Raw genomic sequence first — 25,992 nt, 5'->3', positions numbered from 1 at the left:
TATGAAAATAGAATCAATACAGTTAAAAGGATCAAAAAGTGAATAATGTTAATAAATTCGAAATGATATTTTTTACAAGATAAGTAATTTACATGTATAATTTAAAAAAACTAGGACTACCATATCAAATACTAATCAAAGTCGTTGATATTAATGTTTAATTTTTTAAAATATAAAATTTGATCTGCGAGATATCATGATCAATAGTACTACAAATATTTGTCGCATTTAATAGTAAATCTATGCAAAACAAAGGTTCTAATTTAAGGACAAAAAGCAAACAAAAATGTTATGAATCTCTAGAAGCCACACAGTACTTATAAAAAGCATTACTCTATGAAATATTGAAACTGAAAAGCATGAATCAATAAGAAAAAGTTGCTTTTACCGATAACTGAATAAATTTTGTAAAAGTAGAAAACAAAGTAAACAAAAAATTGTAACATTTTATAATTAAAAATTAAAATAAAATAGAAAGTTTTCTAAATGCCACGTCAGATAATGATTTTCATGTATTTGGAATCTCCACACTGTATATCTGATAGAATTTATGATTATATACATTATTTAACAGAGGACCACTCGTTGTCATTTATTGCCCACTAACGATAAATGTACAGCGATGATGAGAAGACAATACTAACCTAATAAAATGAAAATTTTCACAGTTGAAAAAAAAATGTTAAGGATTTTTACATTTTTATTAAGACGATGTTACGATAACAATTTTTTTATAATAAATTATGTGTTACTATTTTATTTATTGACATGTGAAATGAACCAATTATAAATTATCATATTAATTGTAGTAAAAAAATAAAAAGAAATTATTAAAAAAATATTTTTCTTTAAAATTTGACTGTGATTTCTAATCAATTAGATTAATGATTCTTCGAAGTACTTTGGATACTATCATCCGTATAATTTGGAGTATTGAGGATATAAAGAAATTGGATTAAACATAATTAAGATAACATAAGGACTAAAAAAAGAAGTGCAAAAAAATATTTGACATTGATTCTAAGAAGAAGAGATTAAAACATTAAACAGTTAACGTGCGAATGATCGAAAAAAAGTGTAGGAGCTTTGTTGGTTAAATTTAAAACGTTGTGAAAGTGGGTGACAGTCACATGCAGTTGATTTGGGAAAAGAGACGTTGTTTTGCAAGTTGTGTGGCAAAGGTGATAAATTCCCGTGATCGTAAAGTAGCCTTTTCTCCATAGATAAAAACAGCATGTGAGAATACTTATTTTAAGTCACAGGCATATGGTGCAACACTTTTTGCTTTTGCTTTTACGCTGATGTTGTGTAATGTATATAGAAATAATTCTTTCACACTTAGAATTTTTTAGATTTATTTGACATTATTCTTATTTTTAATTTTTTTCTTTTTTAAAAAGTTAAACAATTTTATATTTTTTAGATTATTTTATTTTTGTACTATGTATCAAATGAATGTAAAAATATGTCATGGTATTCTTACTTTATATAATATATTCAAGCAATGGAAAATGAGTTAAATATGATTAAGTAAAAGTTAAAAGTCAAACACAATTCACCTATTATTCGTATAACTCTTCTTTTGCAGCTGCCATGGACCTCTATTATTTCCGGCACTATCGAAATATAGAAGAGGATACAAATCTTCCAAACTAAAGAAGCGTCTATTTGAATCTTTCAAACTATTCTGTTGGAGCTTGCATATGTCGTATATAACTTTGTTGGATTTGCATACAATAGATCTATCATGCATGATCTTCAAACCCTAATGGCTGTTACACGTACATAATTTCTTGAGATAACCATTTAAAAAAACATTATTAACATCTAACTGATAATTAACAAGCTTTATCATATGAGAAAAGGTCTCATTAAAATCACAACCAAGATTAAACCCTTTAGTCACTTAGCAAACTTTTTACCTACTGACAGAACCATAACATTCTCTTTAATTTGAAAAATCCTCTTACAACCTAATGCTTGTCCATCATGGAAAAAAGGAACAAGATCCTCAAATTCTTGTTTCATGGTAGTAAACCACTGAGGATCAGTGAGAGCCTGTCTGAAAATCATTTTTAACTTTAAAATTCTATAATTTGAAAGTTTTTTTTTAAGAAAAAAATTAACTTCTGAACTACACGACTAGAAGTTATTTTAACTTTCAAAATTACAAAATCCAAAAAAGAAAAAAAAATCATTTTTTTTATATAGGTGCAAAAGAAAATTTATGAAGGGAAGGAAGAAGCTGTCGCAAAACAACGACTAGCACCTTTGTTAATATTTAAAAAAAAAAGGTCATTGATCAGTTTTAATATATTCCTAATTTCATTTGAATAATATTTTTAAAAATGTAAAACTATAAATGAGTAAGCGAAAACAGAAAAACATCTGAATAAATCAAATTGTATTTTGTTAAATCTTATTATTAATTTCAAAATTAGTGTTTTTTGTTTGCTATACTCTCTTGCTTCCGATTAAAAATTAATGAAAACCAGATACATGAAAATGAACTATAATTTTTTAAAAATTTATTAGAAGTTTATTTATTTTTCTTCATAAAACAAATGGGATATACCGTGGATTTCATAATACCGTTGAAGTTAACAAATGTCTCTGATATTTAGAAATCATAATAAACGATTTGTTTCTTGCTTTTGGATGATACCCTTGAAACTACGACGTGTAATTTCTTACGTTTATATGTAATAATCGATTTAGAGGGAGATTCCATATGGGTTATGTTGCCAGAAATTAACTGTTCTTGGGAGTTCTTTGTCCTCGATGTTACGTAGTCGCATAGGCAAGTTTGATCTGGTCGGGGATTTATCGAATGAAGCATTAAAAAAGAATGTGTTTTTTTTTTTTTTTTTCACACCATCACAATATGCACGCCCCTTGCATTTTCATCGGCTTCGTACGTTCAAAAGAACATAGTAGCCAAGCGTTTTACATTCCCTCAGTGTAGGAGTTGAGCTGTTTAATATTTCACTGTTACGAATGAGAAACACAAAAATATTCAGCTTTTCCCCGCATTAATTGCAGCCTGCACAAAATCTTCACACCGGGTGAACCCACCAGACAACACCTCAGCAAGAACACCAACTATGTCAAAGGCTTCCTGCAAGTCCATGGCAGAATTAATGTCATCAAGCCATGACAGCATCTCGTTGGGGAATCCGAGCAGCTCCTTTATATTCAAGAGTCGCTCTGTCATAACTACTTCCCAGGGTTCCAGGTTTCCACTTTCATCTTCCCCTTCTGTTGTAGATGAAGCCCCTTCAGTCCTTGCAGGTATTGCACTTGCTGATTTCTTGACCTTGAAGAAATGTTGTAACTGCTCAATTAAGCCTGTATAGACAAGCATTGGACGAATAATAGACAAAAGATCATCATTCTTCCCTGCTTCTGCTGTAGCACTTTGGCCCATGCTTCCAGATTCTACACCTTGTGGAGGAGCTGTAACAGACGGTGCACGAGAATGTGTGTGCTGCATGTATGCGTGGTAAATTCCACGCTGCAGAAAAGCACGGCGATGCTGCAGCCAGGACTCATAAGATTCTGAGAGAAATGAGTTTACCATCATAAATTGGACAGTCTCTTCGGTGCCCAATGTAGGTTGGGTGCCAGATGGAGAAGAGGGTCTGACATCTGACGAGGAAGAGGATATGTATGCTGATACTGCCCTGGCCATATTGCGACGCTGGGAGGGGCTTCCTTGATCAAGTAGATGGCGTGCCATTTGGATCATAAATGGGAGGAACCGGGAATTACTTTCCCGTCCACCCCCTCGGCTATCTGCACTGAACGATGCTCCTGTTGCAAACCGAGCTAACATCTACAAAGATGGAGGGAAAATTGCATGAACACCAGCCAGACAATAATCACTTGATTCAAGCAAGTGCAAAGATAAATGTAATTACACCTTGGAACCAAGAAATTCAGTTATCAAATGAAACACTTGCATATGCTGTTAAATGGCACAGACAAGAATCCCTGATCTATTTTAAGCTTTTAACCTTTTATTATTATTACTTTTATCATCACAATCTTAACAGTCAACTCCCCCACTCAGAAACAGGAAAAGAAGAAACATATTGCAGTTGAGTAACATACCAGAACAATGTCATAAGTCAGCAGGCGGAGCCTATTTCCATCAGCGCGTCCAAGTGCATTCAGGTTGTCCCAATACTGGTCAACATGGCGAAGATACTGTGCCAGAGGAACAGATGGACCTCTGACTGGGAATAACGAATTACAGAGAGACTCGTTGTTTCTAAGTGTTGCCCCATCCCACTCTTTCTTTGGATTCCTCAACGCAGCATCAGCTCTCTTGGCCTCTTGATGGCACTGGAAATGAATAATATTGAAGTAACTTACAGTAGTGTAAACACACTCTCCTCCACGAGCACTTCCTGAAGAACCAACACCTAGATTCACTCGCTTACTATAAGAGTAAGCACCCAATAAATCAGCAGGTCTTAAACTGTATCCTTCCCGGCATACCATGCATGCCAGCCCATCCTCCTCCTCCTGTACATCTTCTAAACCTTCAAGGACTGGCAGGGAAACAACAATACGTTCACCTCCATCTGAAGAGGGTTCTTGACGCATTCCTAGCCCCTGTATCAGGCATAACGGATAAGTCAAAAGGGAACAAGAAATCAGATCCCGATAGAGTTTAATGTTGAACACACACACACATATCATGCCATATGAATTTGCCAAATCTAAACAAAAATTCAATCTGGTGAAGGAAAGCAGTAAACAAGAAATATATGAAAACAGCAGGAAAGTTCCACCAAACTAAAATCAGCATTTTCCATTGACAGACAACAGAAGAAGAATCGCTAATTTCATATCAAAACATTATGTTTGGAAGTTGGAATAAAAATAGAGAAACATGCGATCTGGCACAGTAAGCACTTAGACAATCCCCAATGCACTTTTTCCAAACAAAGAACATGCTTAACCAAGAAAACAACCCAACGGTTAACTTAGTTTTACCATTTCAAACACTATTGTCTTTATACTCAAGTCAGTAAATAAAGGTTTTATATAAAATACCTGAAGCAATTCCTCTCTCTTCCGTAGAGCCCGGCGCCTCATTTCATCCCTGGTTGCATGCCGCAGCTTACACACCTTTTCCTCTAAGAATCCATCTCCTTTCCCCTCCTTGTTAGATAGTGTGTCCAACAAATTTTCAGCCCTTACCCCGATTTCATTTACTACTGTAACTCCTTCCAAGGCATGCAACAAGGGTAAGATACCTTCTTCATCAATACACTTCTGAGTGAGCATATGCCCCATTGATAAACCCCTCAGCAAAGACAATATAAGGGGGACAGATGGCAGTGTTAAACCCTGTGCCCATTCAGCACTGTTCTTAAATCCAGCCTGCCCTGTATTGGAAAAATTATCTTTCAAATATGTTATTGCAGTTTTAGTTATACCTTTCTCTAGGATAATGTCCTTTAATCTCTCTCCACAAGAACTTGTCTTGAGCGACTCTGAAACTCTAACAAAATTTTCCAGTGTGAATCTCTGCTTTGCAACTTGCTGAGCAATATTATCATCCTTTGGATTATTCAGATGTTGTTTCTGCAAATGGTCAAATGCCCCCCAATCTTGCAAGTAAGGACTAAAATGCTCGATAAGAGCTTCCATAGCTGCAGGTTCACCATAGGTTAAGTAAGGCAATATTCGAGCAACCATCTCTGTGTTCCTCTGTTGTTTGTTTGATTTCTTAAGCCCCAATGGATGAGATAATCTCTCCAAGAACATTAGAACTATCTTCTTGGCTTGTTCACCTGTCCCAGCTTCTTCACTAGTGACAGTAAGGGCACTTTGTGTGATGCTTATATTGTCACTTTCATTCGCTTCTAAGGTCAGACTTTCAACAATCAAAAGTATGCCTTCAGCTGGCTCCATGGCATCAACTGAGAAAGCTCGCCTTGCAGTCTCAAGAAGCAAACCTAAAGCTCCTAGCTTCAACAAGGCTCGTCTATTTTCTCTGATTTTGCAACAGTACATAAGAAGATTAAGAACTGCAACCAATTGCTCCTGATTGGACTTGAAATCATCTCGCAGACGCTGTAGATCAGGAAAATGAGAGAAAATCATATTATCAATGTTAAGGTTGCAAACTGCGGGATTAGAGATTTTACCAAAACATCAGAAACAATGCATGAATAAATCTGGAAAATGAAAATGAGCATTCTACACAAACTGAAGTAGTTTTCATTTGATATACTTGCCTTGACCAACAAAACATCACATTAATCATCAAAGCAGCTTCTAAAAGAGGCTATCAAGTACAATGGCATGGTTTGGTCAATGTGAATGAAGAAAAAATATCGAAGAACCATTCCCAGTGAAAAATTATAATAGAGCAACAATATCATTCTCATTGAAAAGAACCCTGATGTGTAGTTAGAGTAGTCTTACTCTAGTAAGCAATAATGAGAAAGGATTTCTCCTAACCAAAAATAAATGTCCTTCTATTCTTTAAAAAAAAATTAAATTTAAATTGTAAAATTAAATCAAAATAAGATACAATAAACTATATCATAAATGGATCATATATAGCTAGTTTGTTTTGCAGCATATAACTGAAGAAATGTTACTAATTTTGGACAAAAATATTCAATAGTATTAAAATAAAGAAAATAAGAGATTTTATTTTCTATCTGTATCTTTCTGTTACATTATTTCTCTCTCGGGTTTGTTATTTCCAGCTGTCCCCTTTGTTGTATCTTTTTTGGGTGTTTTAGTCTTCTTGTTTTCAAGGGTAGCTTCTATAAAGTTTCCTTTGTATTCAGCTTCATACATGATAGAAATAATGCAATACATATCACATCAATTCCTCTAGGAAATCAATATAATCATGTTTACATGTTAATATTATTTTTCTTGTAATTAATACTTCAACTTTTGTAGATGCTAGTGTATTTAAAATAAGAGGCAATTTAAAAAAACAGTGAATAGACAGGGGTCTGACTCAAAGACTTGCCAGCAGATAGCAAATGAACTTAAGAAGCACCCATAAACATCACCATTCACACACAGGTGACAAATTTCCAAGCAGTTGTCAAACAAATATTGATTCACGGTTGATGAATTTCCATACATCAATTTTTAATTCAAAAAGAGTTTTCAGCAATTCCTACCACTGCAATCACTAAAGTAGTTGAAATCCAAAATACAACAATGTTCAAGTCTACATGTCAAGGAAAAAAAGTGAAAACCTCAATCATGTCCAGTAGTGTATTTGTAATAAGAGGCATACTAAAAAAAACAGTGGTCCAACATAGGAAGACTTGGCAGCAGATAGCAAATGAACTTAAGAAGAATTCATAAACGTCACAATTCATATATATGTGTGTGTGTGTAGATGACCACATATACAGATATTTATTCATAGTTGATGTATTTCTCATGCATCAACTTTTAATTAAAAACATTTTAATTAAAAAAGTGTTCAATTCCTATCGCTGCAACCACTAAAGTTGAAATTTCCAAAAATACAACAATATTCAAGACCACAGATATCAATGAAAAAAGTGCAAACCTGAATCATGGACAGTAGTATCTCCAGTCCACCACACTCACGAACAGCACCTGCTATGGCAAACTCAACCTCTGGATCCTGAGACTCCTCTCTATCTTCCTCCAACTCTTTAATCATTGGCTCAGTTGCCTCACCATCCAAGCCCTGGAAATCATATTTGATAAAATATACTGTATAAATTCAAAAGCAAATGTTTATCAAATAAACCAAATCACATGCTCAATGATGAAAACAAACCTGAAGCCGATAAGTTACTGTCATTGGAGGGCAATCTCTGGATGAGTTGACAGCATTTGGAGACAACAAGTTGGAATTAGTCAGGTTTGATGATTGATTTGATTTCTTCCAGACTTGCTCATACACTTGTGCAATGCTCAAATCAAGAGAGATAATATTTCCAGCAACTAACAATTCCATTCCATAGTCATCCTCGAGAAGACCTAACAATTCCAACTGATGGCAGATTTTGTTCTTAACATCACGCATTAATGGGCCAATTTCAACACTCGAATATGGATTCTTAGTCATTGATCCCCTGATAAACTCTTCCTGTGTATGTGCTTTGTTCAGGACCAACAAATATACAGGCTCCGGTTTTGAGGGGCAGATCACATTGCATAGTTGCTCTAAGATAAACTGCAAAAGCAGGTGTAGATCACATCAAGTTCTCAAAGAGAATGAAAAGTTTTATTATAAGTTTAACATTTAGTAAGTACAAGAATTCCCATGTAACTAAATTGATACTTTGTTAGATAGAAAATTACTACAACTGGTTCAAGGGATAAATAAATTAGTTAGGAGAATGAAAATATAATTCATCCATACCAAACAAGCCCGCCCCTTTCTCTCCTCCCTGTGTATTTCCAAGCCATTGACACAAGCTCTAATGAATTGTCGCTTGTTTTCACTGCTTTCCTCCAGCAGACTATCTAAAAGATCTTTAAGTAGACGATTGCAATCACTTATCAACTTTGTCTTCTGAACTATCAAGCCACGAATTACAATAAGGGCCTCAAGAATTTCAGAAAGCAAGTCATCTCGCATGAATCTGGAAACAATAGCTTTTTCTAATGAGATGTAAACCAAAGTTGTATAATCAAAAGGAAAATTATTCAATCAGAAATTGTACCTTGATCTAATATTTGGAACCTCCAAAAATTTACCAAGAAGCTCTATGAGCTTGTGAAGGATAAACCCTTGGGTTATATCAATGTGCAGACTCCTCTCCAGAGACTCGACATTATTCACTTCTTGGCTAATTAGAGTACATATTGTACGTAGACACCCCCGAACAGTCAAAAATAAAAGAGACTCCTCTGAATCTACCATCTTGAATAGCAGCTCAAAATACTCTGCAGCACTTTCACCAGCAGAAAGTGTTGCAGGTAACAAAGAAACTATTAGGTTCAGCAATCGGAACCGTCTGGATGAACTTTGAGCACAAAGCATGCTTATGAGTGTGCACATCTCTGATCTAATAGATTGAGAACAAGCACTCAAAACAAGTTCTTTAACCCATGATCCCAACTCAAATACTGACAAGTCACTTTTAGCTGCTTTACCAGCACGACGCTTCCACCTCAAAGCATATTTAAGGGCCAGGTAATCATGCCTTTGTGGTCGTGACCTTTGGCCCGTACCTTTGACAGCCTGAGACACTTTATATTGCCTTCTAACAAAATCAAGATAGGAAGCTCCCTTCTCCCATTCTGAATAGCTCAATAATTGAATATCTCTAGTCTTGGGTGTGGCATCCCAATTTCTTTCTGATGAATCAGGAAAGGCTTTTGTTCCAGTAACAGTTACAGCACCAGTCACGGATACAGTTTGAATAGTCTCATCCTTTGTATTTGCAGGAGATTTCCCAAGTCCTTGCTCTTTGTCTGGTGTCTCAGGTTTTGGAGGTGTGCAGGCCTGAGATATAATTCTCAGACAAGGAAGAATGACATGCTCAGATATGGCCGGATGCTTGGCACCTAACTTGATGGAAGAAAACAATAATTGAAACACAACACGTAATCTGGATTCCCAGAATTCGTCAGCCAAAGAACACACCTCAGAAAGTAATAACAGTTCCTCACGGGTAGTCACAGCAATGTCCATGGAGCGATGATGCTCAAGGCAGTACAAAACTTTCTTTTGTATCAGACTATTCAACTCAGTAACTGCATTTACATCACCTTCAGATAAAGAACAAAGTACGATCCTTGCTTGGACACGTGCAGCTTTAGCCCCTTGATGAATGTTATTCTCAAATAACTCAGACAAAATGCCAGATGAAACAAGTTGTTTCTTAGAATTTGGATGCCTTGCCAGCACCTGTAATAGTTCCAGACATTGTGTTACAAATGTAGTTGCACAGCCGTAGCAATTATTTGGTGATCTGGAAACAACAAATCTTGAGGCCACGCTAGCATCAGAATGCTTCTGGTGTAGATAATTCATCAACACCTTGCGTAGTCCTTGCAGTGTCTGGACACTTTTGCTGACAGAATCAAAAGCTGCTTTGCACTTCTCTCCATACAGAACTCCAAGAAGAGCAATCTTCCTGTTGATTTTACATGAAGGACCAGGTAAAGAAACCATCATTTGCTGTACGGAGTCCTTTTGTTGTGAGTCTATTTCACTATCACCAATGCTTGATACAATTTTCAGCAAGGGCTTTTTGAAACCCAAAAGTTGCTGATATCTCCTATGAGCATTCTCTGATTCAGATTCTATGGCTGCCAATCCCTTTTTCATGTCCTCATCATTCTCCATATTATCAAATGTAAAACTTGGCTTTGCCATGAAATTAAACTCAAACCGTCCATATTTACTGTATCCACACTCATTGCATAGAAAGGAGTCTAAATTCTCATAATTAATGTTGCGACATTGCCTACACTGATAAGCATTTTCATGACAGTTGCTACATATACCATGTTTATCTGTGACTGGACGACTACAACGTGGACATTGCAATGGTTCAAGAGACAGTGCCTGAAGATTTTCATAGAATGAATCTAGTTCAATCATGAAGTTACAAGCTGTAATTGGAATGGGAAATTCAACTTTCAGCTCTGTCTGATTGAATGCAAGATGACAACTTTTTGCACGCTTCCATAAAGACCAGTTATTTTTCAACTCTGACAAGTCAGTGACTGGCCTGTTATTGTAGTACAGGTTCAAAACCTTCACTGATTTTGACTTTCTAGCATCGTGAACATTCATTATCACGGTCTGGATTGTGTAACTCCCAGTGCATTTCACTATGATCCGGTTGTCAGTGAATTTTGTTTCAGATTTCAGCGAATCTAGCTTCATCTTGCTGTAAGGTACTTCAGGAGTGCTGCAGGCAACACAAGGTTCACTCTCCAGATAGTATCCATCAAATTCCACTAAGCCACTCAAAGTGTTATATATGCGAGAATTTGGATGGTTGGCTAACAGCTCGTTCTGTGAATGAAGAGTCTCAAAGATGCATCTAATCACATCAGATGTCAAGCATCGGTCCACAAGGTCAGAAATCCTGTGTTTTGAACTAGTATCAGGGGATCTTCCAAGCAACCAAGTAACAAGTTCCGTATACTCAACTATATTCTGTCCATACATGGGAAGGAACTTAACTTTCTGCAACAGTGCAGATAGAATGGTTTCCTTAAATATTGGTTTAGCATGATGCCAAACACCATATAAAACTAATTTGGCTTCAGCACGCACACTAATTGAATTCCACTCCAAAAGGAAACAATCTATGAACTGTTTCAAAATATGGCTACTCTTGTCAGTGAAGACATCAACTGCTGCTTCCATATCTAAATAAGACTTCTCCGAACCAGATTCAGCTCCATCTTCACCTTTCTTTTTCTTCTTTGATTCTTGAGTAGTACCTGATTTGTTTGAATTTAGGTCTCCTGACTCCATTTTTTGAGGAGTGTGACCAACATCTTTTCCTGTATAGAAGGCAAAATTGAGAAGCTTAAGAGTCTGAATAACAGACTCTTCACCAAAATAAAATATACCATTTATCAGGAAAGACAAAATATCTCCATGCCTTAAACAGTACTTCTGCCAGTTACGAGGACGTGCAGCAGCAACTTCTGCCATAGTGGAAAGGCATTTCACAATCTTTACACTTCTTTCATATGGGATGGGATTATTTTGAAAACCGCCAGATTTGTTTATGTGTTTATAAAGTCTCTTGGCTTCACTAGAGAACTGCCAAGAGTCTCGAACACTGTAATAATGAGACTTGCTCCCACAAAGATGCAGAAAAAGCCTCCTGGCATATCTTCTTACGAAATTGGTGTGAGGATTGTTAATGTAACTGCAGAGAACATCTTGATAACCATCAAGCTTCAAATCCTTACCATATGATAACTTGTAGACCTTTTCTTTTTCCCCAGTTTTGTCATGCTTTTCTGGCCTAACAAGGGTGTATACCAATCGGAAAGCATTCTCTAATAAAAGTCTGTGGTAGTCCATGAAGATGTCTGTTCGATGCACTTTGACATACGAATCAGAAAAGAAAGGTGAAAAATTACCAGCTGGTAAATCTCTACGGACTGTTAGTAGAGCCCCACATCCTGGCCCAACATTACTGTGCACACCTTCATTGTTAACAGGAGATTTGAAAACATACACTAGCTGCTGCAATATATCCATTAAATAATTTACAAACGATTGCTGCCTAAGAGAATCACAAGCTCGAAGCAGTTGTGATGCAAAGTCAATCTTCTCTTGGTCACCTAATGAGGTCTTAACATTGGCTGACGTTGATGGTGGAAAATGAACCACATTTTTATCTTGCATGTCAGTAGTTCCACTCTGTCTTGGCATTGAACCATCACTACCAGGCTGATGCCAGTTTCTAAGCATCAATGTGAAAAACATGAAGACCAGGATAACAACTTCACCGAATGATGACCGGTATCTGGCTACAAATGGTCTGTTGAGATTAATCTCATCCAAAAACCACTTGATTACCTTCTCCAGATCTAAGCTATCCGGCTTAGAGCTGTCTATGAAAGGTCCACCAACAGCAGATGACAACCTGTAGAAAAGCTGCATAACAGGGATTGCTTGAACTCCTGAGGTTGAATCCATCCATCCTTTCAATTGCTCAAGAAGCTCAGAGAGAAGTAAAGAATTTATGGCCCGTTTGGAAGCAGAAATTGATACAGGATCAGTTAATGAAGCGGCGAAATCCCCAGAATCATTTAGTTCCAAGACATGAATTGATGGAGAAGAATTTTGCATCTGGCTATCAGCAGGAACAGGCATTAAGTTCTGGTCACTAACATCATCGGCTGTGAAGTGAAACTCACTGCCATCTCCCACTGAATCCACTTCAATTGGAATTGCTGTCATAGGATGATCTCTAGAATGTGGTGGAGGAAGTCGATCTGCATCTAGTTCATAGCAAGCCTCACACAAGTCAAAATCAGGACAAACAGTACAATGCCATCTTCGCCTTAGTATAGGTACTGTTGAGCAACCATCACAACAATATTGGACTGATGATGTGATAGTGTCGTCCTCAATCATGATTTGGTTGTTTCCAGTACTTGAGTCAGCTGCGCCAGGAACTGACACTACACTTTCAACAGCATCATCAGTAGCCAACATGGTCTGTTTTGGGAAAGGGACCTGAAGCAATCTAGAAGATATGGCCAAACTGGGGAAAAGGGGATGTGTAATAATGTTAATATCAAATTAAGATTAAGAAAAACAAGAAAGAAGTGAGTTAAAATACCTGCTAGCTGTTTGAACAGCTTCATTGGATGAAAAGAGAAGCTTCTTAAGTAACACAACAGAAGGTGCCACGGAATGCACTCCTGCATCTTTTCCATGTAGGGCCAAGCATTCAGCATAGCAATAAATGAGTTCAACTGCAGACATAACAATGTTGTTCATGGTTTGTGTATCAGGCTGCTCAAAATCCAAAATTCCCCATAAAACTTGCATGAGTACATCCACCACTTCTGAGCCTACACCAGAAAAGAAAACATGTTATAGCACAATAGAATGACAGATATAGAACAAATACGTCCACACAGGACAGAATGACTTCAGTCTTTTGATTCATAACATTAGCACCTCCATTAGTTGAATTGTATGATTAGCATACAGTGAAAAATGCATGATTAACCTTACTTATTCTGAATAGTCCAAAATTAATAAAAACACGGGAAAATTAGTATGACAAATATTTAATTTTTTAAACATCAGAACTCATGCGTAAATTAAAATTACATGGGCATTTTCTTTAGGAGCAATATTTTCCATTAAAAATGCTGACTCAAAAACCTGAGATCGGGCAAACAGACAAACTACACCAGCATTATGGTTCCTAGATTGCTCTCAACCCTAATCACAAAATCTGATCATACTAGCTATAGTTTTCTCATACACCACTAAAGATATCTGAGAAGTACTTCAATGCTACCTAAGTCATGACACATCGAATCAATATGAACCAGAACAACCTGGAAATACGATATATTGCAACAAAAACGAATCTGTTTGATTTCTTCATGAACCATAATATGTTCATTGTTATTATAGGAACGATTTAATAGTTCATATAGAAAAGTATATTGGCTAAATGTTTGTTTGCCTAATCCAGACCACACAATATGTATTTATATTAGTTTACAGAATCAATTATAATAAATTTTCAACTAATAATCAGGAATCAATCATCCTAATTTTCAACTGTTAATTTGCTATAAATTTGTAACAGCTAATCACATTCTAACAGTTCATTTTTAACATTCAGTATGTTTCATACCATATTAAAACCAGAGTCACAATGTCAAATACCATTACAAATAATGGGAATTGAGAATTTTGAAAAAACAAAGTAGACATTTTGTGGGAAGACTTAACTTTAGAAGAAATAACATTCAGAAAACAATAAAATAAGGATCCTTAGCCTGCAGTAAACATGGATGTTTCGAATTGACCAATGCATGTGTTTAGAAATATACAAGAGAAAGCTAAATTTTAAGATTCAATAAGCAAAGACAGCAATACCATTTGTCTCCAGAAATGTTGCTAAATTTGATCGGCGTTGCAATGCAATCTTACAAACTGCACGCATCTGGGTGGTGAACTCTTCAATGATCCAACTTCCCGAAGCACCACCTATCCCTAGCCTTGAGGATAGTATTGATGAAGATTTTACCACTCCAAGAAGCCGCATGGTATCCTTAACCTAATGTAAGAATTACAGATAGTAATAATTAGCATGGAACTATAAGCAGGAATAATGACAAAACAGACTAGGTATAGAAGAAACAAATGACCCTATAGATTACTTGATGGTATATCTCTTTCTTTGGAAAAACTGCTTGTAAGACACGACTAGCAGAAGCCTGCAGAATTGGTTCTCTATCACACTCAAATATTGTTTCTAGTAAAGGCTTGCACTTCAGTTTTTCAAGTTCAGTTCTTGCTTCCTCAAGCCTTGAGCAATCCTGTTGCCTACATGATGAATAGAACTTAGTAATTAACTTGAGCCCATCTGCTATTACTTGCTCCTGAATAGGAGCAGACTGCATTGACCGGCGCTTCTTTCCAGATCCACCAAGTGATGAATTTGAACCAAGTGCTCTTGCTTCCATATCTAAAACAGCATCCATTTTCTCTTTCCAACCAAATTCATCTTTAGCTCGGCCATAAACTTCAAGTGAGTCAATTCTAGGAAGTGTTGAGCCATTAAAGGTTGGCCCAACTGATATTGTAAATTCTTCATCTGCAAGAAGCGACTCTGCAACAGTGAATGGAATATCATACCAGGACCTCATTCCCTCATCTAATTTAACAACTCTTTGGAAAATAGAAATGCTAGATGGTATGTGACTTGCTGATGTATTTCCCACATGAACTCGAAAACCAACCATGACTATATCAGGATTTGAATTGAAGATGGATATCTGTAAAGATACATCAAGGAAGAAATTAGGAAGATATAAGGCTATATAACCAGTCACTTTCAAAAGACACAGCATAAAAAGCCACTACACAAATTGAAACCACCTCCCCCTTCTACTTTTAGTAAATGGATAAAATAAATGTAAATATACAAAACAGATTCCTTTTTACCAAATTATTCACATCATAAAACAAAATCACTACCAATAGAACAATGAAAAGTTTAACTGATTACAACTAATAAGAAAACCTGGCCGCCCAGAGATGAAGTCCGGATCCAACTTTCTAAATTATAACATGCATCAGACACTACCTACTCAATTAAATAAGCATCCATACACTTCCCCGTATTTGAAAAAATTTAGAACATGAAAAGTACAGCAAGGAATAGGAGTTCTACCTTGGAGTATCAATCATAAAATCAGATCCGGGTAATTAAAAAATTTTCATTCAGGGCTTTGTTTCTAAAAAAGGATGATTACTATATCATCTAGGGGGTGTTTCTTGAATTTTTAAACTAGTATGAGTCGTATGATAGTAGACATTGGAACTAGATAAAAACAAACCAGGTGGAAATTGGTTCAAAATGCTTTATTGAATTTATTCGTATGAACATGTTAATTAGCCATAAGAGTGTTCACCAATCCAGACTATCTTAACTTGAAATTTGCTTCCTATGCAGAGTTTGATTTGAAATTTGCTTCAAATGAGAACTGTTTTTATAAAGTTTAGGTGATAACCAAACAACCTACACCTAAAAACAAGCCCCACTGTAGATAAATACTTGATTTTGGGAAGTTGCTGATCCCCTCAGCCACAAAAACAGAGTACGTCATAAGGTAAAACAATTATAAATATTCATTTTGAAATCAAAGTAACTAAAACAAATAAATACCTTAAAACCAGCAGGACTTGGGCTTTCTAGAAAGCCATCCTCATTTAGAAAACTCTGTTTAGCTCCTTCAGAATCTCCATTTCTAATGGCATCACCACCTAGTTTCACATCCGGTGTAATGCACACAGTCTTCTCAAAGAAATCAAGAGGAAATTCAGGATTTGTACCAGCATAGGCTTTATTGAGAATTCCTGAACCCAATTTCTTAACTTTTTCAGATGCTACAATTGCACTTGCATCCACACCAGCAGGGGTATGAGAATATATTTGAAGGCTACCATCATCATGTAAAACAAAACAGTGGATTTTATCCTTTGATAGTGGTTTGTATGCAGTCATACCAACTATAGGTGAGGTGGAACCAACTGAATGTCGCATACACTGAGCAATTATCTCATGTTCTCCCATTGACACAGTAAGTGCAGAATTTGATTTCATTGTTGATAAGCAAACAAATAATCCACTGCCAGAAAGCAATTCTTTCCAATGATGTACTCCTGCAGGCCGGAGATTACTTTCTTGTTCCTCGTATACAGAAGACACCTCAAGTAAAGAAGCTGCATCAGGGCTTGGGCGACCGACCAATGAAGTGCCATCTTGAAAAGATACAAATAGTAGCTTATAAGTTGAAGAGAAATATAATGACGATCCCTTTGCATGAATCTCTTTCCCCTGAAGTTGTACAAGTTCTTTCAATGGCACAGCCCCAACATTACCTTTGACGGACAACTCTAAACTGAATAAGTTTCCATTTTCTGAAAGAACAAGGAGAAACGTTCTACCTTGGGAAGCTGGACAAAGAACTGCATCCACAATCATGTCATCTTGCAAAGTGAAGTAGTGCATTGGACTGATGTTGTCCAAAGAAAGGTCATATATCTTTACAAATCTGTTAGTCACAACCATTAATTGAACTTGAGAGCATGGCACCCAATCCACCCGTCGAATATATGCACCTTGCAAAGCTAGTTCAATGGCAAGGCGGTCAATCACTTCACCACGAGGATTCAATGTCAGGACCTGGCAATCCTCGTAACCTGCTACAAGTAGATAGTTCTCAACCACAGGGTTGAATGCAAGTTGTACAATTTCAAAGCGGACAATATTTTTAGAAAGAGGTTTCACATTGGTCTTGTCAGCCGTCACAGGTGCAATGGTAGCTTGACCAATCAACTGCCCAACATCATATATAGCAACTTTATCACCTTCACCAATGGCAAGTCGACCACGTACACTAACACTAAGCAAGGACTTCACAAGAGAACCACTTGCTAAATGTGATTTAAGCTCTTTGGCATTTGAATAATCAACCTTTATCTTGAGATCAAATGATCCAGTTTTATATGCTTTCTTTAATATCAAGAGATCAATGCCATGAGAAATCACCTTATCTTCACCCGTACAGATCTTGTTATCTTTGGAATGGTGAGAATCTCTTCTGCTTCGTATAAATGGTAACAAAGAAGAGCAAAGATTCAGCACCCGACTCTCAATATCAAGTTCTTCCAATAACATTGGAATCCCTTCTTGAAGCTCTTTAGGAATAGACAACCTGAGTGAGTTATCTGCATCTGAAATGATTTCTTCTTCAAAATCTGAATCACTGTCTGGCAGCTGATCCCCATCCTCAGGAAAGGGTAAAAATGACTGAAAAGTATTTGAGCCACGAACAGGGGCGCTGCTATCTCCAGTAAACTTTCGAGGTTTCAGGCATTGGCAATTGCTACCCCTCACACCCCCAGCTCCACAGTCACAAAAGAACCGGCTTGAACGTGAATAGACAACACGATGACCCCGATGACAAACCTTGGCACAGACAGAGCAGCAGCCTTTGGATACAGTCAAGTCACAAGTATAGCAGAAATACCAGTGTTGCTCCATGAAATTGCTGCCACTGGAAGTAAATGTGCAAACTTTAGAGGCAAGGGCTCTTTCACTGTTAGCATCCTCTTCGTCATCCTTATCTATGCTAAGAACCTCTCCATCAGAAGTTGCATCATCCTCATCCTCATCTACAGAAGTTGCATCACATTCAAGAGAGGTTGACCCCCCTTCTTGATTGGAGAGAATATATGTCTCAGAATTTTTTCTAGATCCAACCAGCCGAGCAGAAGCATGTCCTACCCCAAGACTATTGCCCGAAGAACACTTCTTCGTTGCCTTTTGCAAGGAAATTTTACCAGATCCACAATCACTCAATATAGCTTCAATAAAGCCAAATAGAAACTTCAGTCCGGGAAGCAGATTTTCATTGGCCACCAGTTTCTCCATCAACGTTGTAGTCCTCATCAGAAGCTGTTTCATCAAAAACTCTCCTCTAGAAATTTGAACAAGGAAATTGAAAAAAGACTTTGCTACATGTATATCAAACAACAAAAAGGCAGAATCAAGTGACCCCAATGCAGAATTAAATATATGCTGCTGCAGTTCTTTTGATAGTTGTTCAGAGGGTGGTGATACAAGACACAGAATAAAATTCATTGTTGACTCCCTAAGAGAAATGGAGCTCCCATTTGCACAGTTCACCCCACTATCTGATTTAATTATGCTTCCTAAAAGCCTCCTCTCCAACCACTGAGATACACAATTTACATCTCTGTCTAGAAATCTCTTTTGTATCTTCATTCTGAGGTCAGGAAATTGATCACCAGACAAAAGATCCACAAAGAAACCAAGAACCTTCACATTCACTGATTCAGAGAAGCAGGAATCTAAAGAATCTATTAGAACCAAGCAATCACCAAGATGCAACTGCAAAACCTTATTCATCTTTTCAGGCAAATTTTCAACACCAAGATAGAAATGAAATATAACAGACTCTGAAGGGTCTCCTCTTAGGCTGTTTAACATCTCAATAATTTTACAGACTATCCATTCACGAAGATTGCAATCACATGCTCCTCCAGCATTGACATCCTTCAGAAACCCTTCCATTTGTTTCATTAGAATTAAATTTTCATAACATGACAATTCCAGTTCAGCACTCAAGCAGTCACCAATACTGTCGCATTGCTCATGGACACTTTCAAAGATCCGATCATACTTGATGGTTGTTACTGCATCAAGAACTTGTTCAAGAACTTCAGTCCCCACGTTAATAATACTTCCTGCTTCTTTTATTCTAAGTAAACCATTTAAGGCAAAGATAATACCTCTTATACTAAGAATACAAGAAAACATGGTAGCACTGGGAGTAGAAAGATTAAAAGGAAAACCATGCAATAGGCACTCCCAAGAAGCTTTAGAAAGAATACCAGAGGCCTTTTTATCAACAATAGTATCCAGCCTTGATATAATGCTAAGCATAGACTGCAACTCGCCTGCATTGGAACCACTCCTCTCCAAGAGCTCATCCTGCAGGCTTTGGTCCATTTCAGCATGTTTCAGAAGCAGCAATGGTGAAAACCCAGAAACCAGCTTTTGCTTGTTACTAAGGATATCAAGGAAAGCGGTTTGACAAATTTGTAAATACTTGTTCAGCAATGATGAGAACAGCTTTACTAGCAAAGCAAATTGGCCAGACTCAATCATGGAGGAAATCATGTTTCCAGCACATTTAACATATTTATCATCCCCCAAACCATTCTCAGTCCAGGATAGACCATGTCCGGAACTATAATCGTCCACAATATATTTATATATGCCAACATTAGTGAACGAGAGCACCAGAGAAAGCCACATTCCACTTCTGAGGAAATACCAATCTAATTGCTCAATGGATTCTGGTATGGAAAAAGCATTTAAATGCTGAAGCAGGCTCAATATAACATCTGGAGAAATAGTTAAATTCCCAATGCCCTCTGGATGGCCAAGGAGTAAATGGCTGAAGTGGAAAAAATGCAACATATTTGACAGATCCACAGGATGGTCTTGATCCCAAGCTATAATTGAATGGACTGCATCAAAGCCTACATAAGGAATATCCCAACAAAGAGAGAAAACATATCTTTCAACAATTAGATCCTCAACTGCAGCAGCTCTTTTACCCCTCCAAAATCCGAGAATCAGCAAAAAAGTAAAATATATCTCTTCCCAGTTCAAAGCTAAGCTATCAATTGCCAAACCTTCCCTAACAAGAGTAGATGACCCAGAAATATCAATTAGGTGTCCAATCAAGCTACTCACAAAAGTTTCCTCCCCAATCAATCCACCTCCAATGTTTCTAAACGCAGTTGATGACCAAGATGACATGTGATCATTAACTTTGTTTTGGATGGATGAGCCAGAAAGTGGTGCTTCTCTCAACTTAGATCGCACATCTAAGAGCAATGATGTCGGACAAGTATGTTGGTGAAATATCATGTGACGAAGAATTAAGATCAACCTTGAAACTACTAAAGCCCAACATGTTAATAGTGTGCTGTTCAAATCTAATGTTGAATTAGCAACGTCTTTGAGGGATGAAAATATTAATTTTGCCATCGCTGCCTTTTCTCCTTCAGAAGACAGGTGAAATGCCATAAGAACTATCTCAATATGAAACAGCAAGGGAAGAGTACCAGCAAGATCATTGATACTTGAGCATTTAATGCAGACTGCGTTTGCCTTCTCAACAACAAAAGCAACATATACCCTGAAAATCTTTGTTCTCAACTGACTACCAGAAGAACCAACTCTAGAAAACAATGTGTGAGCAAGCAGGGTCAAGGTTCTATCATTATAGCAGAAGGAACCATTCTCAACAGTCAGGATTTTATCCACAAGGTAGTCTTCAAGAGAATCATCCAAAGAATGATTAGCCAGAAGGTTGCGTAAAAGATCAAAACAAAGGTCATGGATATGTCCAATCTTTCCATCATCATGCAATGGAGTGCAACTATCAGACATATTATCTTCACAACAACAGCCCTGACAATTGAGTAGGGAAAGCAAAATATCAATGTCTCTACTGCTGAGTTTGTTGCAGGCATCAGCATAAAGAGAGGGATGCCACTCAGCAGAGAAGATACATGTTTTTAGAAAGCTCAAAAGTTCTACAGCAGCTTGCATTGGCATATTTTGGTAGCTGGAACTAGAAACTAATGCATTAACAGGTGGTTGTTCACATCCATCAGTAGATCCAACAGATCGCCCAGTTTCAGAAAAAAGATCTCCAAAAAGAGCCTCATCCTCATGGCATACTGCATTTTCAACTTCAGATGTTCCAGTAACTTTTACCAAACTGGAATGAGACCTTTCCAATTTTGGCCTTAACTTCAGTCCTTCGGAATGAAGGAACAAAGCAAGTTGCATCAAATTGGTGATCCATTGACTTGACACAGGAAATATCAATTTTAGAATCTCTTCAAACGTAAATCCCTTCAGCAAAGGAACAGACTCGTGATGAAGACATGAAGGAGAACTGAACTGTGAGTCAGTAGAACTGCCAACACAGTCCTCCTCAATGTTTTTCCATTCAAAAGGAATTTGATGTGTTTGTCTTTTCAGATCATTAATGAGCTTCAGCATATAAACAACAAATCGAGGGAAGTAAGCAAGGGGGGGCTTCAAATTGGGAGAAGATTTGTCATACGTCCAAACAGAAGAATCCAAACTCTCCAATATAGCTGCTATGATACATGCTTGAATATTCTGGGCAACATTGCTATTGCCAAAAATAACCTGAATACTGTGAATAAATTCTTCAATAACCATTAAAACAATGCTATCAAAACTTCCTTCAGTGGTAGCATAGGTATTCACAAACTCCAACTTAATTCTAAACAAACTACATAGAGTATCACAAAACGTGGCAACTGCCTTCATCAATGTGGCATCGTATTCAACATATGGAACATCCTTTAAAAGACTTCCAAGTATCTTTAAAATCCTCAAAATGAAGGACAGTCTCCTTCGAAAATTTTGACTCAGAGCCCTCTCATCTAATACATCTTTTACTTTAGCTAGCTTATTGCACAGGAAGATCAAGCGAGGAGTGTATTTTCCATGGACAACTGCCCAGTGCTGGGATAGAAAGAGAAAATTATTGAAATACTGATCACAAGTTTTTTCAATAAATCCAGATTCTTGCCTATCACAAGGCAAGCACTCAGAGGCCAGAGTTTTTAGAAGCCAATCCATTGATTTTTCTTCCTTTGAGCATCTGAAGCCTTTTAAAGATTAAAAAAAATACAAGCAGTGGTTAGATTAGAAGAAAAACCGTGACAAGACAGCAATTGACTGATTTTGGGTAGTAACATAATACCTTCTAGGTGGCATTTTTTGTAGTCATCCACAAAATCACTACAACAATCATCAACAATTGGCAAAATATCTACCAAGGCACTTGCAGTTGTAGGCTGAAACACGTCTGCAACTACATTTATTCCATCAACCAAAGCCATCTCTAAAAGGTGTATCATGTTGTTCTGGAAGATGCACCAACAATGAGTAATACCCAAAAAAAATACCAGCTACTTTTAACAAAAAAACAAAGGTCAGAACAATTAATAAAGAAGAAAATCAATTTATCCTGCGCCCACCAGAATGTACATTGTTCTAAATATATATTAGCAAAAAAACCTTTTTTCTTCCTCAGGGCTAGTAATCAGAAAGACCTATTAGCATACAATACCGTGATGGATAAAGAAGGAACCAACAAAAATGGGCCCAATATATAATTTTGTCATTCAACATCATAAACAACTCATGAAGGCTTAAGGCAACATGGGCATATACTTTAGAATTTGTTGCCAGATCTATTATTGCACATGTCTGTCCATCTAACTTGTTCTTGAGACAGTTCTTTGGCAAATGTCCAGTGAGGTTAGGGAAAGGAACAATTTTGATATTATTATGCGTAAAACATTTATTTTTTATTTTTAAATACTCAATTTTCTGTTCTTTAGAGGTTTTCATCATCTTTAATGCAACATCTTCATTTTTTTTATTTTCTTTAACAATCAAACATTGGACAACGGGTACTCCATCCTAGAGGTGCAACACTCAAATTCCATTAATTGCAATGGGAATAGGCTACCCACTGTCGTATAGCTTCCAATTTTCTTTAATTTATTTTTATTTATATTTTCAAAATATGTATTCTGTCATATTGATTACATAAGAAGCTTATAAAAAATCTTATGTGACTGTTTCCTTAATAGAATCGTGTCGTTATCGGAATCACTCATTTGAGAATTTACAGGGAAAGAAAAAATAGACCTCTCCATGTATTGCCGAAAATTCAATAAAGTCTGCATCCTAGTTCCATTAAATTTTCACCTATAGACCTTCGGCACTTGCAAAATACAAAATTCATAAACATACCTGAATTCCTAGATCATCACTATCAAATCCAGAATTCTCCAAATGGCACAAAGCAAACTCTATAGACTGCTGCACAATTGCAACCAGCACGCCCTTGGATTGCTCCACTATTCATGCAAACCAAATCACAACACAACATGTATAGTCAAAACTCAAAAAAAAAAAAAATCATTTCAAATGATACAAAAACAGAAAGGAAAACAAAAGATAAAACTTGGACGCAGTACTGTTGGTGCTTTGTCCAATCAGAATTGAAATGGTTTCGTCTCAATAACTTACATAATAAATGTTTCTATTAAATCTTAACACAAACAACAGATATTACTATGTCGAAACTCAATCTGATTGGAGAACAGCGCCAAAACTACATATGCAACAGTCTGTCTAAGTTTTGTCTAAAAACAGAAAAACACTCGCGCAACAACGACAACGATCACACATGTCAAATCGTATAACAGCAAAATGCGAAAGAAATCAAGTTCATGTGATATTGAAAAGAAAATAATACCTGACAAAGATCGAGAAGCGGACGCGATTGCGTAGGCGAATGAAGAAATCCCGTGAATCTGTGCGTCAGTCCAAGAGAGGAAGCGTGATGTTCCGTCATCAGAAGATTGGAGACCACCGCGGAGGACCGAGCAGAAGGTGTTCAGACCTAACCGAACGTCGTCATCAGTGCGGAGCTTCTGGATAAACTCGCCGGAGGAAGATGGGGAAAGAGCGTCAGCGAGGACCGTGAGGCCATCGGCCATTACGGAACCGATCAAGAAAGAGGAAGAGGTTCGTAGAGTGAGTGTTTTGGGTAGGAAGTGGAATTGAGTAAAAGAAGGTGCAATAAGGGGTTTATGGTATTTATAGTGTTGAGGGCGGGGATGAATGAATTGGAGAAGAAGAAAGGGACACAGATTTATACTATTGATACTGCTTTCTTAGTTTGCTTAATGAGAAAGCACCAATTTGCACCAATTTGCCAATTCTCATTTCTTTGCACTTTCACTGTTCTCCCATTTCCAAAAAGAAAAATAAACCCCCAAATTTTAAAATAGATATCTAAAAACCCTATGTTAATCACCCTCATTGTAAATTAAAAAAGATTGGTTTCTTATATTTCTATGGTTTTTCACCTCATCTTTATTTATTTATTCAAGACAAAATTAAAATGACAGATGGTTTTTCACCTCATCTCTATTTATTTACTTACAAAATTAAAATAACAGTTAGATGGAATACATAAAATGAGATATATAACTACATTACATAATTTAATCTTTGTTGGTTACAATGTGCATCTTATTTTGTATTATTACATTGATAAACTTTAATTAAATTTAAATAAGTAGTTACTTTTACATAGTAGTTATATGTTGAAAACGATTAGAAAGTATCATAAAAGACATATAGGAAATTCTTAATTTGATATTTTTTTATATAATAATATTTGTAATGAAAAGAAAAACTAAGTTAAGATTTTTTCTACTGGTTTTCATTATATCTTTTTTATTTATTATAATCATTTTGAATAATATCTTGAAAAGTATTATTATATTGTATTAGTCTTTTTATTATATGGTTTTCTTAATTATTCTTTTTTTAGTAATATGTTAAATCATTATTAAAATGAGGTTACTTGTTTTATTTTATTTTATCAAATTTTCATGAATAGCCAGTAAACCTTATTCTGTAGGACTAAACCTAATTCTGTTTATGAGATTTGTCTTTCTCATTCATAAATAAATCCTCAAGAGGTTTAATTATATACAGTACATATAAGTAAATGTTTTTAGGTTATATACAGTAGAAATACTTAGCACTTGTGTGTCAATAAAATGTATATGCACTTCTTTTGTTATATTTTATGTTTATGAAATTTAACTTCTTAATTGATTAATCAATAAAATGGAGACGAATAAACTTCATGCATACTTTAAAAGGGTTAAATATGTTTTTAGTCCCTATACTTTGGGGGATTTTGGTTTTAATCCATTTTCAAACTATGGTACAATTTAGTCCTTCAACTTTATAAAACTCTGGTTTTAGTCTTTATCTGTTTGACACATTTTTGCTTCAATGTTAACTAAGAAACGTGTTTGAAACAAGAAATAAAATTAAAAAAATTGATAAAAAAAGACTAAAACCAGAGTTTTCTAAAGTTGAAGGACTAAATCGTACCATAATTTGAAAATAAACTAAAACCAAAATCACCCTAAAATACAGGGACTAAAAACATATTTAACCCTACTTTAAAGATACCTCCATTATAAAATAATAAGTTATAATAAAATATTTGCATCAATATTTAAGTCTGAAATTTATTATCAATTACATTAGGTGAATGAATCTGAAAACAAATATATTTAACTATTAT

The 25,992-nt window shown here is 36.2% G+C and overlaps 1 protein-coding gene across 1 annotated transcript; it reads right to left on the bottom strand.

Moving 5' to 3' along the window:
• Positions 1–2,853: 2,853 nt before the first annotated feature.
• Positions 2,854–24,577, bottom strand: LOC106758537 (auxin transport protein BIG). Its single transcript, XM_014641451.2, has 14 exons — positions 24,136–24,577; positions 23,628–23,734; positions 22,567–22,729; positions 16,383–22,471; positions 14,872–15,489; positions 14,588–14,768; positions 13,305–13,539; positions 8,697–13,226; positions 8,393–8,615; positions 7,805–8,203; positions 7,568–7,711; positions 5,065–6,090; positions 4,114–4,620; positions 2,854–3,835 (listed from the first exon to the last, which is right to left on the bottom strand). The coding sequence occupies exons 1-14, from the start codon at positions 24,377–24,379 to the stop codon at positions 3,017–3,019; spliced, it is 15,285 nt and encodes a 5,094-aa protein (XP_014496937.1). The 5' UTR covers positions 24,380–24,577; the 3' UTR covers positions 2,854–3,016.
• Positions 24,578–25,992: the final 1,415 nt, after the last annotated feature.

The sequence above is a fragment of the Vigna radiata genome, chromosome 4, assembly GCF_000741045.1.
Source record: "Vigna radiata var. radiata cultivar VC1973A chromosome 4, Vradiata_ver6, whole genome shotgun sequence".
NCBI lineage: Eukaryota > Viridiplantae > Streptophyta > Magnoliopsida > Fabales > Fabaceae > Vigna > Vigna radiata.
This window is presented reverse-complemented; position numbering and strand designations above follow the sequence as displayed.